Source organism: Ruditapes philippinarum, unplaced genomic scaffold (genome assembly GCF_026571515.1).
Source record: "Ruditapes philippinarum isolate M1 unplaced genomic scaffold, ASM2657151v2 ctg23403_1_1_1_1, whole genome shotgun sequence".
NCBI classification, from domain to species: domain Eukaryota; kingdom Metazoa; phylum Mollusca; class Bivalvia; order Venerida; family Veneridae; genus Ruditapes; species Ruditapes philippinarum.
Genome location: NW_026852638.1, coordinates 3625 through 19742, shown reverse-complemented (window position 1 = coordinate 19742; position 16118 = coordinate 3625). Strand labels below are relative to the sequence as shown.

Below are 16118 nucleotides of genomic sequence, written 5' to 3'. Positions count from 1 at the left end.
TACAAAATTTAATGTTTTGCACTTATTAATTGAGGTAATCTGTTATTTCCGTTGCAAGTTGAATTTATGAATTAGGGTGACAGTACAACAAGACGTAAGCAATATTGCCATGCGATTATGCATCACTGCAATATTGCATGTTTTGCTGCAACTGCAACAACAACAACAACAACAACAACAAAACGTTTTGATTAACGATATTTTAATTTCCTTTGCTTGGCAATATATGTGTATCATTTTGTCCTTTTTATAATAAAAGGGATGCAGTCTTTATTTAAACTGCATAGTGTTAAATCTGAGATACATTTTACCAAGCAATTCGTCTTTAAACAAAAGTACCATAGGTCTACATTAAAAAACAACTTTTCATTGTTATGTTAAAACAAAAGCATCACTATATTATACACAGAAATCACTGTAAGCCAATAATACATAATTCAAAAAGTCAATATTGAATACAAATACACTTTTTAAAAAAAAAAACATTAACACACATGATGAAATAGAATAAGAAATTGTTACATTGGTGGGTCTTACTTGGTTAAGCAAATTTTCTTTTGCAAAATAATTCCATTTCAAGACTATGTAGGATAGAATAACACTCTAAGCATTAACGGTTTGTTTTCTGGATATAAAATACTAAACAGAATGTTGGTCATTTTGTTCTGCGTTTTTGCATGTGTGCAATGAGTCATTAATTGCTTTGGAAGAATCATTTCCACGGTATTTCTTAAACGCCTGTCTCGCATCGGAATGTTGGTATAAAGTTACAAAATGGTTGGCAAAGATAGGCAAAGTCAGGGCAAATAATAACACTCCAGACATTGCACACAGGCACGCAATGAATCGGCCTACTTGTGACTGTGGCGAAATATCTCCGTATCCAACCGTAGTCATTGTTACAACAGCCCAATACCAACCAATCAAAATGCTGCTTACATTCTTCTTGTCTTCTGCTATATAGAAACAGCTTGCAAACGCGCACATCCCGGCAATGAGAAATAGACATAGAATTGACAGATCCTTTAGGTTTGCTCGTATGGAGTAAGCTAGTACTTTACCAGCTCGGATACTGGACACAATGCGGAATAATCTCAAAGCACGTAACATCTGTGAGTACTCCAACATATCAATCCAATCATCTGTGAATCGTTTATGCTTATGCATATAAAGAACAAGCAAATGTATATACGTACACACTAAAGCCAAAGCATCAGTGATATTGATAATACAGAAGAAATAGTTTTTCAAACTAGGACAAGAAACAAGCTTCGATTGGTCGATAGTTTGTATTAGTATGTTAGCTTAACGGTAGCTTATCACAGTACTTCTGTTGGTCCGTATGCAGTGGAATCACATTTTTGGTCAATAGCTTTAACAGTTGATTAATTGGTTTATACTTTGTAGCAGTTTTTCATCAAATCATAAGTCATCAAATTGTTTTAGCTTTATATATATTTATTTATTGATTTTTGTTTGACAAGTTCTTGCGACTCGTTTCAATCTCCTTTGTCTCAGCTTCTTAGATTAAACCAGGGCTAGTAATCTAAGTGCAAATTCTCACAATTTCTAAGACTATATAGAGTTTAAAGAATATAAAGATGTATTTTAAGAATATTTTCCTATAAACCAATTGCCAGTACAATTATGTTGTTTCTATGATTGTAAAGTCAATATTTAAAAAAAAACTGAATTTTGTTTTTAAAAACACAACTATTGTATGTAAAAGAAACTTAAATGCTACGATAGAAAATAATATGTTGCTACTTAAAAAGGGTTTTCAACGGTTAGTTTAGCATTCATTTTGTGCAATTGCAATTATTTCTCTTAGAAATATAAGACAATGAATATTTATGTTGTATAATAAACTTTTATAGCTGAAATACTTTTATATAGTTTTAATCATGCCTCTTTATCTACATGTAGTTATAGCGTACGTCATTAAATGATAATTTGATATGAAATCTTCCGACTTTTAAATGATAAAAAATGACACATCAGATACCTGTTGTAACAGCAAGAAGAAAGGGATTCCACTGGGATTTCCCAAAAGGCCAGCTCGTTCATGAACGCTCCCGGGCATGACGTCATAGGTATATGCAATTCTCCAGTTTGGTACATTGCTAATATAGCAGGAAACATTTCATGTGGTCTTTCAACAGCGATCACACACGTTTTATTAGATGCAGAGGTCGATTTGTATAAATTTTGTAGACGAGATGAAGGTCCGTTTTCTAGAAGCTCAACTGGAATTGTAAAAACCTGACCTCCAACTTCTATACGTACTCTTCCGGCCATTTCTCAAACTTTGTTAAAGGAGATATTCGGAAATACTGAGATTCGTTGTGAGCATGAAAACTATAAACCCGTATGAAGTTATCGCTAATTCGTCCATTTTACTTTATTCAAGTCACTGTTTAAGTTCACACCACAATTGCCAACTATGATATCATTTCATTACGTAAAGAAATTGAGATAAAATCACGCATTCATAAATTATTTACCAGCACAGACAATTTTTAATTCGGTTGTAGCTCAAAGAAATGTTCATTGATTCTTTTTCTGCAGTAATACACATTTCGATACACCAATACCCAGTTTGATTAAATATTGCTTCGTGTCTTTTTGTACTTTGATAAATAATTGCATTAAAATGGTATAGCACAATATTTCCTGATAATATATTCCAATACTTTTCATATATCTTAGTGTTCAGCAGAACTGTTCCATTGCATAGAGCATAGCGACTGTTTTAATTGGTACAAATAATCCTAGTAACAGAAACCTATTCGCATCTTGAAATACTCACAGCAAGATTTATGATTGCTGAATAAACTACGAAGATAAATCCAGGTTATATAGATTGCTTTGGATGGAAGGAATTTCGTACACAATTGCACATTCTTAGCAACGTTAGAGTCTCCTAAAAATAAACAAGTGCTTCGTGAAGAATTTATTACAGGTTTGAAGGAACGCAAATTTGCATTTTATGTAGCAAATTTCACTTAAGATTACTATCATTGTAAATCTATTTTTGATCATCTAAGAAACACTTAAAGAAGATTATTTTTAAGTCGTATTAAAAATAAACCGAGAAAAATGTGACGTATTACTAGTTCTTATTAGAAACTGTATTGTTGTTTGATAATTGAAACAAAAAAAACAACAAAAACACAGTAAGTCTGCAAAAAAGAAAAGAAATACATACAATGTGTCAATATATACAATACAAAGTCCCCAAGGTGGAATGAGGTCTTTAAATATACTGGAACATTTTCTGTTATTGAAGTTGTTGGCATTCAATCATGTTAAGTGTGTATTTTCTATGTCAATTTCAGATTTGCCATACTTCATTTCACCCCTTACATCAAATTGCAAAGTAAGGATACCGTTTTATTATATAAATGCTCATCAAATACCGCGGACATTTATTTCACATTTTGGCCAAAACCTAAATCCGTCCGTGCTACATGGCACCTGATTCATTAGAATTGATTGCTGAAAAATGTTATATGGAAATCCGCAAAAATTAAATTCTCTTGCGAATGAAATATCTGAAATATTTTTTTTACTGTTTGTTTTTTTCAAATGGGCTCCTTTCAATTTTTTGTATGCACAGTAAATTAGCCATAAACCTCAATTCAAAACAATTAAAAAATTTAAAAACTTGAGTAATATTTTCAATGCACGATTTATAGTTAAAAAAACATTTAAGCTTTAATTTTAAAACCGTTTGTTTTGAGATGCTGTTACTCAACGCAAAACATTCTTATACATAATAAGATGCTCATAAAGTAAAGAATTTCTAGTTAAAATATAAAACTCATAAAACACCTTGTAAAAATTAAATTAGTAAAAGCAAAAGTGTTATGTATTAAGAAAATACGATAAAATATTAATAAGATTGTAATATATCTGTGCGTCGAAGAAGCAAAACACACTCACCTATACATTCAATAAAACTGTAAACAGTATACTTGTATATTATAAAGTTTTTATTATAACCACATATTCTTTTCATAATATTAGAGGTTATATAATTTAAATTAGTAAATACTAAACCAAATAATATGTGTTAAAATATTGTACATAATAGTCTTATCATCTATTAATGACTATATGAGTTTCATACATAATAATGTATATACACTACATTTAAGTTCTGTATTTCAAATCATAGATATACGTCATATGTCTCTATTTATGAAAAAATCAAAGATTGCTCTAAAAATATATGACAAATTAATAATTTGACATTATATTATAATACCAGATTTTACAATAAAAACACATCTCAGTAAAATCTTAATATCCATGTAAAATTAAATATTTTATATAAATCATGTTTAAATATTTCGTGCATTCCAACATCATATTGATGTTATTTTTAACATTCAATAATAATTATTTTAATTATCAAAATAATATTTTATTGACACTCTACCTTGTCTTAACCTCTTAAGAATGCTGTTTTCTTTTTTATCAGCGTTGCTATACACCCCAAAAATCTGCTTGTACAGTAAACACAATTAGACTAATAATAATTGTTATTGCTAATGAATTGACAACAAATTACATAATGCTAGTACGAGACTATCAAAATGTAAGCCAAAGACTATCAAAGGGTTTTATTTAAAGACCCATTATGCCGCAAAAACGTTCATAATTTTATTTCTCGAAACCTTTTTCGTTTATGTTGTCCTATTCATAGTTTCTAAAAAAGTAACCCATCAACCTTCTTCTACTTCAGTTGCATTTTGCATTAGAACAGTTAAAGTGGATAAGTATTTTGTATAGAAGTCAAAATACCACTTTGTTGACAATAGGCTACTTATATGACATATATGACAAACAGTTACACATTCAGCCCTACTTTCTTAATGTCAGGATATAACTTGCTCTGAAACCTTTTTTAAAACGTATGAAACTCATGTTTGCCATTTTGTTAGAAAGGAAATAATATTCGTATAATATGCCTTAAAACGTTTTTTTAGATACCGTTTCTTTACTTTACTCTGAACTGAAAACAATACTAAACGAAACTCGTTAATGTTTAATGTGATAACCAGTTAACTACCTTAAAGTTTAAGAAACTTACTGCAACTGTCAGTAAGCCATACAGAATGAAAATTTAAGTTTTAGCAAACACTATTTCTTAAAATCAATTAGTTTTAGCGATACAATAGGGATTGCTGTTTCGAGTTCTTCTATTTCTTAATTGAATCCAAAACCTTGTGTATTTAATTAGAAGTTACTGTTAATATTAATTTGCTGATGACGAGTGTCCTGAAAATGTAATCTTAGATCAAATAATTAAATAAAACTGATGCTTCTGTCTTAGCAAAACTTTACATTATTTACTACTTACTTTATTTTTCTCATAGCACCGCATGAACATTTTTGTCGGAGCACTTCTCACTGCATGAACAATATTTTTGAAGACCTCCTGGCTAAGTGAATTTAGATAACGAATTAGTAATTATTTAATGCACATAATCATTGATCAGTTATTATTACATGATCTTTTACCCTCAAAACCATTCATTGAGCAAACGTTTTTTACTGAGCACTTGTCACTGAATGGACGAAATATATTTTAACACTTCTCACTGTATATTCATAATCAACTGCAAGACATGGAACACAGCACACTAAATGAACATCTATCACTGATCATTTGTCATTGCATGAACATTATTCAATGATTTCAGCACATACTGAGAACAGTCGACATCGTCGCAATATGGAAGGAATATCCACAAGGGAAATAATAAAGCAATGTCAATTCATGCTTTATTATTTTTCATGTGATAGAAAATTAAAAAATATGTTATGACAAGCGCAGGACCTGTCTGAAATTATTGAGATTGCAAATTCAAGAAATTGTATAGAAGGCCAGCAATTTAATAATATGCGGAGTTGTTTGCTGTTATAATAAAAATAAGAAAACATCATGCTATCAATTAAACTCCTATTACTCATTGTCACAACTGATGTCTTGAAGTGTATACATTAAAAATATATATGTAAAATTAATAATTTAATTTCTTGGATTTAATTAACAAATTGTCATTCGTTGTGTTTTTCTGTTATAATCTTTTAGATTGACTGACTAGCGTTTCTTACCTGCAAGTCTTAAAGAGTATATCAGTCAAAAAATGTGCGAACTCAAAATCTATTAATTACTGATATTTACAGTTAATGCTGTTAAACATCGTTGATTTAAAATTGATATTTAGGCGAAGAAACTACGTTGAGAAATTACTGATTATGTTTAACGACACCCCTAAAGCACGACTAAAACGGAATGAAAATGTTCAGTTGTAAGTTAAACGTCCTATGTTAAACTATGCATAGACTATTACTATTTGAAAAGAAGTTTGGTGCAAAGAGTTCTGGGAGACTGCATAAGCATGCAGGCTAAGTAGAATACACAGGTGGAACAAGATGATTATCATTGATGCAAGCATTGTATTGGTAAATTCCTGCTGTATTCCTATATTTCCAGACATACATACAATTATTTCTTTTTCTATTAAAGCTGGAAGGTAGGATTTTGATGAGAATTGTACCAATCAACATTATATATATCTATGGTATAAAAATGTAGTTTACTTAAAAGTTACGGTGTTTCGTTATGGCCATTGTAAATACGACTTTAGCCTGGGATTCAGGCGTTGATATTTTTTTATTTATTCATAACTTACGCGCTATTTCATACTCGATCGTCATAGATAACACATCATCTCTGGTTATGATAGTATCAACGCCTGGGGAAACCTGCGGGGTTTCCCATGTAATTATTGACTAATGATAATCCTATTAATAGACCGATTAGCACGTGACCAACAAATAACATGACTAAATCGAAATCGAGGCGAAGGTGATAAATATTGAAAATTTGACGCCATTTACCATTATAAATTGAGTCCAGCACAATTATCTGATGCTCACACACTTTATCTACTTTAACTTATCACAACTGTTGATCAAATTCACTTATCATGCAATAAACTTTGTCAACGAGTGTTAGTTTTTAATCGAAAATGGTGTTTTGAAAGCGAGGCTCCGTAACTGTTCGTTAAGCTTCGGGTCACTTCGTGGAAATTCCGTTTCTATTTTTAGAAACTAGTTTGTTGTTGCATGAGTTATCGTTCTTTAATAACACCCGTAATTTTCGGGGTGCATACTAGGTGGCGCTTCGATCGAAAATTGTATTTCCCCAGGCTGTCGATTTGCCAAACAGAAGCACATAAAAAAATCGACAGACTGGAACCCAGGCTAATACGACTTATTAAAATGGCGAAAGTACAATAGTACGATGAGAGATTAATTTATAGCAACCTCACATCGCTCCCTGATAGAACTTTTGCCTTTCCGAATAAAGGTCGTCGAAATGTCGAAATAAAAACCTAACGTAACAAATAAACAACAAGAACACAATTTAATTGAAACAATAGCATTATTCAGTTAATAATAGTCTAATATTCTAATGTGATTGTTTACTAAAAGATGTAGAATGCTGAGGTCTGAGATGCTAAACACATGTAAAAAGTGGTTGCGGTCATTTGTCTTGCAACCTATTATAAGTCTATAAAGTATACAAATAAAAGTTAAAATATTGTAAATATAATTATAACGATGAAATGTGTAAATGTCATACTGTAGAAACAAGCTTTGTTCAGCCATTTGCCTTTTACGAAAATAATTCGACGTCTATACAATTGGTAAAGTACTAAACGGATTGATCTTTTTTAACAGAAGTTTTAACCTTTTCCCTTCGTTTATTACACGCTGTTTGTGAGTCAGCAATGGCATTCGAATAATCATTTCCACGGTGTTTTTGAAACGCATGTGTCGCATCCGAGTGTTGGTATAAAGTTACAAAATGGTTTGCAAAATAGGCAAAGTCAAAGCAAATAGTAACACGCCTGCCATTGCACAAATGCACGCAACGAATCGGCCTCCTTGTGACTGTGGCGAAATTATCTCCGTATTCCAACCGTAGTCATTTTACAACAGCCCAATACCAACCAATCAAAATACTGCTTACATTCTTCTTATCTTCTGCTATGTAGAAACAGCTTGCAAACGTACACATTCCAGCAATCAGAAATAGACACAGAATGAAAAGATCTTTAAGGTTTGCGGCGTATCGAGTAAGCTAGAACTTTTCCAGCTCGGATATTGGAAACAATACGAAATAACCTCAAAGCACGTAACATTTGTGAAGTACTCCAACATATCAATCAACTGTCCGTTGTTCGCCAATGCTTATGCATATGAAGTACAAGCAAATGAATACATGTACACACTAAAGCTAAAGCATCAGTTATATTAATAATGCAGAAGAAATAGTGTTTCAAACTAGGACAAGAAACAAGCCTCAAAACTAGGTCAACTGAGAAAAATGCAATGGTGATAATCTCTATAGTCTGTCCCATTAAAAATGGAAATGAACTTTTGCCTCGTGTGAATTAACAAAACGAGGTTGAATAAAAATTAAAATATTTTTGTAAACTAAAAAAAAGTCACCCTCGAGATTTTTCAGGATTTTTCTCTAAAGTGTCTAATTTTCTTGTGAAAGCAAATTTTGATTTCTCTATGGTAAATCTCTGTTGTTTATTTTCCGTAGCCATTGCCGAAGTACTCTTCATTTGAAGATAAACGGGAGAAAGCACGTGTTATGTTTCTAAAATATACATGAGGTTCTCGGGGTCGTTTCATGATTATTTTACAAAGCTGGATCTACAAGATGTAACAGTTTAGTTGCAATGCATGATGGAAAACTTTAAAAAATGAAAAATAAGCAACAAGAACACCGAGTCACACGGAGTAGGAAAGAAATTGCACTTACTTTTAAGCTGAATAGAATCCCTATGAATTTCGAAATAGATCTTTATATGCACGTCACCACAAATTCGCATTCTGAAGATTCCTTCATTGCAAGTTTCTATCCAGTTCCGTAGCTTCAAAACTCCTGCATGACATGACTCCTACACTTATGACGATCCAGATTTTTTTAACTGTTAATCCGTCTCTTTATCAAAACATTGTTAATTTTGTGGAGTTATCTGGGTTAGCAAATGAAATATGTAAATGAAACATATCATAATTCAGCATGTTCCAAATCCATAATTCAAGAACGGCCCATCAATTTTAGTTGTTAACATCACAATGTTTATAACTCTTGAAAATGGATTCCTGACGAAAAACATTATTACGTCAACAACAATTTACGAAATATATGACGTAACAAAAATGCCTCGCGCTTCCAGTTGCGGCATTGACAGAGGGCGGTTAGGCCAATGTAACCTCAAACAAATAATTTCAAGCGTTGAGATAAATATGCCTTGATTGCATTTCAAATAATTTTTGTAGACCCAAATGTTGCAACTTAACTATAAAAATGACACCTTCAATTCATATATTAATAATAAAACTTTCGATAACATTTAAATACTTTAAACTCACTTAATGACATGAATCTTTAATTACATATAACATTCGTTTTCATTTTATGTTTTTAAACTATTTTATATATTTCTCAGAAATGATTTTCCTACATACTATCCCTTATTATTAAAGACTTCTGTAAATCCTACTCTTTAATTTACAAAATATACAATACGCGTTTTTTTTTCTGCCGCGAAAAATATGCTAGATCTATTGTTTTTCACTGAATCTTTTCAAAATTTAGGAAGGCTAAAATTATTGAGGTTCTCTTTGACTCGACCTCCCCTTCATATTAACATAATAATTATATGTAACACTTTGAGTCTGCAATAAAAACCGCACTTATTGTCGCTTATTGAACACTCCAATTCAAACTTATTCTTAATAATGTCAAATCACTGCCGGTATTTCTGGACATTTTGTTGAATTGTGAGACGGCAAGTTAAATCTGAATTTACGAGCTTAAAGTGTATAGGCCCACGTTTGATTTCTCAAACTAGAAAGCATGATATCATATTCTTATAATTTACATTTTCCTCGGACGCGAATCTGTGTTCTCTCGTTAGCGAGGGGGTATGTTAAAGTAGACACTGTGGTAACAAGCAAACCAATGCTGAACGTAAAGTGAATCAGTTCTCTTTTCTATATATTTCTTGTCAGATTTGCATGATAATGCAGTATTTGTTGGCGATTTCTTGTGAAGGAAAGGTTTAGCACACGAACATCGCACCCGAAATAAGAAGGGTAACATATTTTTGTATCTCATCGAACCTGGTCAATTTTAATTATTTTTGAATAGACGTGACTCATACTAATGGACAGAATTCAGACAACTACAGAATTATGTAAATTAAACATTACTTAGCGAATAACCATTTTATAGTCTTCTTGCTAGTGTTCCCGCTCCCATTCGACGCGTCGCGGTATTCAAGATACGCGCTTGATTGAAAAGCTATCTAATCAAATCACTTCATTGTTCTTTTTCTCTTAAAAATAATATAAAAATACGACAGTATAAAATACGACAGTATATCATGGTAATTATAGAAATATTTGTGTGTTAGAATTAATAAAGCGGTAACTGATATTTTCACTTCAAATGATTTTGATTATTTTAAATAATGGTTTGCTAGTAAAATTGTCTATTTGACACCAACTTTGTTTTCATTTTAATGAGAACATTTAGCTATTGATCAGTAAGTAAATAAGAATAATCATTTTTTTATAATTACCGAGTACATTTCACGCTAATTGTGAGACGAACCCTAAATGACGTCTATATGGGCGCCGCCATTTTGAAATGGACGTCACGTCAGATTACAACGTAAGTCAACGGGGAAAAATATAATTTTAACATTTCGACCATAATAATAACTTTATGAAAAAAATGAAAAACATGCCTAGAGATATTGACATCAGGGTTAACATGACATTAATTTAAATGATTTTACTATTATATTAAACAAAAAATGGAATATTCAAATTTGATGGGACAGACTATAGTAAAGACAAAGTATATATTGTCACTTTCATATTCGGTACTGATACATATTTACTCCTAGTAACTGAACCAATAAAATTATTTGCTTTTGTACGATTGTCATATTCTCCTGAACGCCACCTTTTATTGTAATCCGGCAATTTGACGAAAATATACTTGAAACCTTCAGGAGGCTTTTTATCGGGTTTTTTTTGTAAATGCATAAGGTTTAGGTTCTTCGGGAATATTTTTCTCGTCACAATGCTTTTCAAATGTCTCTCTAATTAATTCCACATTTTCCATACCGTAAGACGTCATGTATTCTAGACGCTCGCAATTAGTCATACTCCTCTGGAAGTTTGAATCAGTTTTTACAGCCAATATGAATATCGACAGCAGCACCATAAGAAGGGACAATATGAAATAGACCTGAAAAAATACAATTTAATCACACATTCAACTAATAGGCACGTGTTTTAATAATATATTTTCTATAAAAATGATATAAACATATTTTATTATACAGTATGCACTTCTAGACTAAGAATATTATACTTTATACATGTACATGCATCTCAAATTAAGCGCTCAATATTCTTTGTACAAACATGTCTATATCACGTATGCGGCTACAATCAATACCACAGGATGATTAATATTTAATAATTTTACCAACAAGGAGCCGTCAATAGTCCATATTTGAGAGTTGTTTCCTTTTTATTGGCCAGATTCTATCTATACAAGGTCAGAACAGAATGAAAGAATAATTCGAATATACGGATAGACAAATACTAAAAACAACATTTATATTTCTCTATAGGATAGAATGCTATGAAAGTTCATACCATACCATATTCTGAAAAAAACTTTATAACATTCTCCGGAACAGAAAGATGCGCGATCTATCATGATAAAATATTTATATATAACTATGCATGAGGGGAAGAGTATTATAACTATTTAAATTTTCTGGAAATTTATCGTAAAATTATGATCATGTTTGAGACATTCCTAATATGTATAAACATTTATAGATATTAGACAAATTCAAAACTCAATGGTAAATATGATTATTGACAACCAACCCTAGCTGGCGTCGATGGTTTTCTGTATTCTACAAGGTTCCACAACTTAAAACGGGCTGTATGTAGGCTACATCGTGAAGTTTGCGGTGCTTCTGGATAAGTTTCTACTTCTAAACTATCTTTGAACTGTTTAAGTGTTTGTTGTTCGTCGTAAAAACTTTGCATTCTAAAATGAAATATATTCTGTACGTACCAAATATGCATTTCATAACTAAGCTTTGAATTTAATATTGTACTTGACCAAAAAAGATGCTTTAGCTATTGTTTGCAATTATCTGCCGGAAGTTTTTTTTATATTTATTGATTTATTACCTTTTTAGATTTATTTGCTATCTGACGTCCATTTTCGGAAATTCGCCTTGTTGTGCAGTCGAAAAATGATAAATTCTTTTACAACAAAAACAACAAAAACAAACCCCAAAAAAAAAACAAAAACAAAAAACGAATAAATATGCATGATGATTTTCTTTTATTTTTCTTTTAAACACAAATACTTATAAATGTAATCATTTTTTAAAAAGGTCATATTTTCAAAACAATGTCTGAAATTTCAAATTTATTGAGTTACAGATATAATATGTTTTAATCATAGATGTCAAATAAATAATTATGTAACCGGAAGATAAAATGTGGCTTTTCCTCCTTGTCAAATCAATGGTGTTAAAAGTTTTTTATATTTAGGTGATAATGTCATTTTAGCCGTCTGTACGTAATAAGTTGTTAAACCTTATGACTGAGGTGATGATTGTTTTTCTAAATTCTATGTATGTTGCTATGTTACATTATTTTGTATTGAAACCTGATTGGTTATTTTGTTATTTAAGAAACGAAGATGTTAAAAAAATATTGGTCAGTTTTAAACAAAACAATTTTGAGAAATATTGTAAAGATAGAAAAATTGAACAGTTATAGTTTGGATTTTCAAGTGATAACATTGTCGCTTTCCACCAGAAATAGTTGTTACTGGTTTTAATATCAATTTGTAAACATCAGGATAACCTGTGTTTAGGTTTATTATAAATATTTGTGGTATTCCACTGAGAAAGAAACATTAAAATATAAAATGAGACATTGTGTTGTGATTCAATCCACCTTCAGTAGAACTACAAATTAAGAGCATAAAACTATTACATTTATAAATATTTGTGTTTAAAAGAAAATTAAAAGAAAATCATCATGCATACTTATTCATTTCTTTTGTAAAAGAATTAAAAATGATAAATATCATTTTTCAGCTGCACAACACATTTATGAACAATGAGAAATACTTGATAGATATAAAAATTAAAAAAATGCTAGTGTTTTGACTGGTCTGTGTTTTCTTACAGTATTTTTATTGGGCTTTAATTTGTCACAAGAATTTTGTTGACTACTAGTTTGTCATAGTGTTTTCATTGGTTGGTTTTTGTGACAGTATTTTGGTTGGTAGATAGTTTATCACAGAATCCAGGTTGCCCGATAGTTTTGTCACAAATTCTGGTGGACGATATTAAATAACAGGACTGGTTCAACTCAGATGGTCGAGTTTATAACATGATCTACTAGCCAATAGTTTGGTTTGCCAAAGGAATTCTGTTTGGCCTACAGTTTTTCAAAGTATTGTGGTTGGTCGAAAGTAAGACATCAATGTCATATTGAGAATAACCAAAAGTATAAAAAAGAGATTTTATAAATCTATCTAACCTGTTGTAACAACAAGGAGAAAGTAACTCCACTGGTATTTCCCAGAAATGCAACTCGTTCATGAAAGCACCCGGACATGACGTCAATGGTATATGCAGTTCTCCAGTTTGATACATTGCTAATATTGCAGCAAACATTTCGTGCGGTCTTTCTTCGACGATCACACATGTTTTATAAGATGCAAAGGCTGACCTGTACATTTTCTGCAAGCGAGATGTTGGCCCCTTTTCCAGGCTTTCACGGGGAATTGTGAATACCTGACCTCCAATTTCTATACGTACCCTGCCGGCCATTTCTTTGAAACTGAAAATATTGATATTAGTCTAAAATATTAGGAACTTTAAACAAGTTTTACGTTAACGTTATCATGTCCTAACTTATTTCGTTTTATTACGAATCAAACTAACAAATGCTTACTATAACATTTCATCATTACGTAAAGCATTTCGTTTCTAAAACAAACCGGACATTGACTTTAATCATCTTTCAAAGAAGTGTGATTTTCTCCTTTATCTAAAATAACAAAAAATCTAGAGAAATTCTTACAAGTACAATTTTATATTATTATCCCTCACTTATTTCGTAATGCAAGTGTACTACGTGCGGTGAAATTTGTACTGTTACATAGGTAACAGTACTTTTAACAGTAAAAAATCTGCTCACGTGGTCTTTTGTCTAAGTAAAATAAAATAGCCGCCATTTTTTTCTCTATTCATTCCTATTTTCGAAGTTCACCACGATTGGGCACCACCAGAGAAACTCTGACACCCATACAATTCAGTTCATTGCACCCTGGAGTGCTTTTCGCGTATAAAATGTCTTTTTGTTGAATAGGCAAAAAGTGATCATCCGTTTTCATCGGAAGTAATTGCAATGTGAATAATTATGTGTCAAACTGGAATATGCGACGATTAAAGCATGCAACAAAGGATTATTTAACAATTTTAACCAGTGAAACATTACAGATATGGTGGACAGACGTAAGAGATCATCGTTATTTTGTGAATGCACTTTATCATAAACAATGCAAAAAAAAACTCTGGATACAGAAGGATTTCATATATTGTACAGATCATAACCTTATAAATTGGTTTGTGTTTTGTTTTCTTAATAAAACACAGCTTATTGAATGTTTTTAACTGGTAGATATCATCACTTGTTTAAAGAATAAAAGAAAGACAACCTCTCAAGTAGACCAACGGTACTGTTCACTTAAAACTTAAAGGTAAGGACAGTTGAGTTATAGTTACTCTTGGTTTAATTTTGTTGCAGTAAGATATCGTTGACAATTTCAGATCATCACAGTATTTGTTCGGGGTAATAATTTAAATAACACATGGGTTTGTGAGTAACAGTATATAAATAACACATGGGTTTGTGAGTAACAGTAAAAATATCATCCCTCGTAAAAATACTGTTACCCGAGGCGTATTTTCCTCGGGATGATATTTTTACTGTTACCCACAAACCCATGTGTTATTTAAATTATTACCCCGAACAAATACTGTGATGATCTGAAATTGTCAACGATATCTTACTGCAACAAAATTAAACCAACTGATAATGTTTTTGTTCTTAATGGGTTAATTAATCATTTTTTAAATAATAAGGAATATTTGTACTGTGCATTTATAGATTTCCAAAAAGCTTTCGATTTTGTTGTTAGGGATATATTGTGGTACAAACTTTTGCAATGTGGTGTAAGTGGAAATATATTAAATGTTATAAAGTCAATGTATAGCAATGTTAAGTCACAAATGAAATGTAATAATGAGTTAAGTGATGCGTTTTACTGTAATTTAGGCGTTCGTCAGGGTGAAAGTCTCTCACCTTTTCTTTTTAGCATGTATTTAAATGATCTGGAGCAAACTTTAAATGATAGAGGTATAGAAGGTATTGATGTTGGAATGATAAAGATAGGTCTGTTGTTATACGCCGATGATATTATTCTTTTTGCGAAAAGTGCAGATGAATTGCAACATTCTCTAAATGTTTTATTAGAATATTGTAATAGATGGAAATTAACAGTAAAATACGGGAAAAACTAAAGTCATGGTGTTCAGAAAAGCGGGTAGATTACCGCAGAATTTACGTTTCTTGTATAATGATCAGGAATTAGAAATTGTATCACGTTTTAAATATTTAGGTGTTTTATTTACGTCAGGTGGTTCATATATTCAACATGATAAGTTATTAGCTGGACAGGCTTTAAAAGCTATTTTCAAAATGAATAAAATATTTATATAAATTTACAGATTTATTACCCAAACACACACACTTGATTTATTTGATAAGTTAATTATGCCCAATTTTAATGTATTCCTCAGAGGTATGGGGTTTTTATAAAGCCCCACATGTAGAAAGAACATATTTAAGTTTTTGTAAAAAGATTGTTAAGTGTTAAAGCATCTACT

The 16118-nt window shown here is 31.2% G+C and overlaps 2 protein-coding genes across 2 annotated transcripts; both read right to left on the bottom strand.

Annotated features, from left to right (window-relative positions):
• Window positions 1–855: 855 nt before the first annotated feature.
• Window positions 856–2298, bottom strand: LOC132719593 (potassium voltage-gated channel protein Shaw-like; the record flags this gene model as incomplete). The annotated part of the gene is made up of 2 exons (XM_060703385.1): window positions 2016–2298; window positions 856–1142 (listed from the first exon to the last, which is right to left on the bottom strand). Coding segments are annotated over exons 1-2 (570 nt in total), but the record flags the coding sequence as incomplete, so codon positions are not given.
• Window positions 2299–8427: 6129 nt separating this feature from the next.
• Window positions 8428–14210, bottom strand: LOC132719602 (potassium voltage-gated channel subfamily V member 1-like). The gene is made up of 3 exons (XM_060703397.1): window positions 13705–14210; window positions 12022–12187; window positions 8428–11365 (listed from the first exon to the last, which is right to left on the bottom strand). The coding sequence occupies exons 1-3, from the start codon at window positions 13995–13997 to the stop codon at window positions 11135–11137; spliced, it is 690 nt and encodes a 229-aa protein (XP_060559380.1). The 5' UTR covers window positions 13998–14210; the 3' UTR covers window positions 8428–11134.
• Window positions 14211–16118: the final 1908 nt, after the last annotated feature.

Bases quoted from the DNA above. Each gene is read 5' to 3' on its own strand.
- LOC132719602 (XM_060703397.1), bottom strand. From the start codon at position 13,997: ATGGCCGGCAGGGTACGTATAGAAATTGGAGGTCAGGTATTCACAATT. The intron at 12,188-13,704 runs GTTAGATAGATT...ATTTCATTTTAG, and splicing joins TCTCCTTGTTGTTACAACAG to AATGCAAAGTTTTTACGACG. The intron at 11,366-12,021 runs GTTGGTTGTCAA...GTATTTTTTCAG, and splicing joins AACCATCGACGCCAGCTAGG to GTCTATTTCATATTGTCCCT.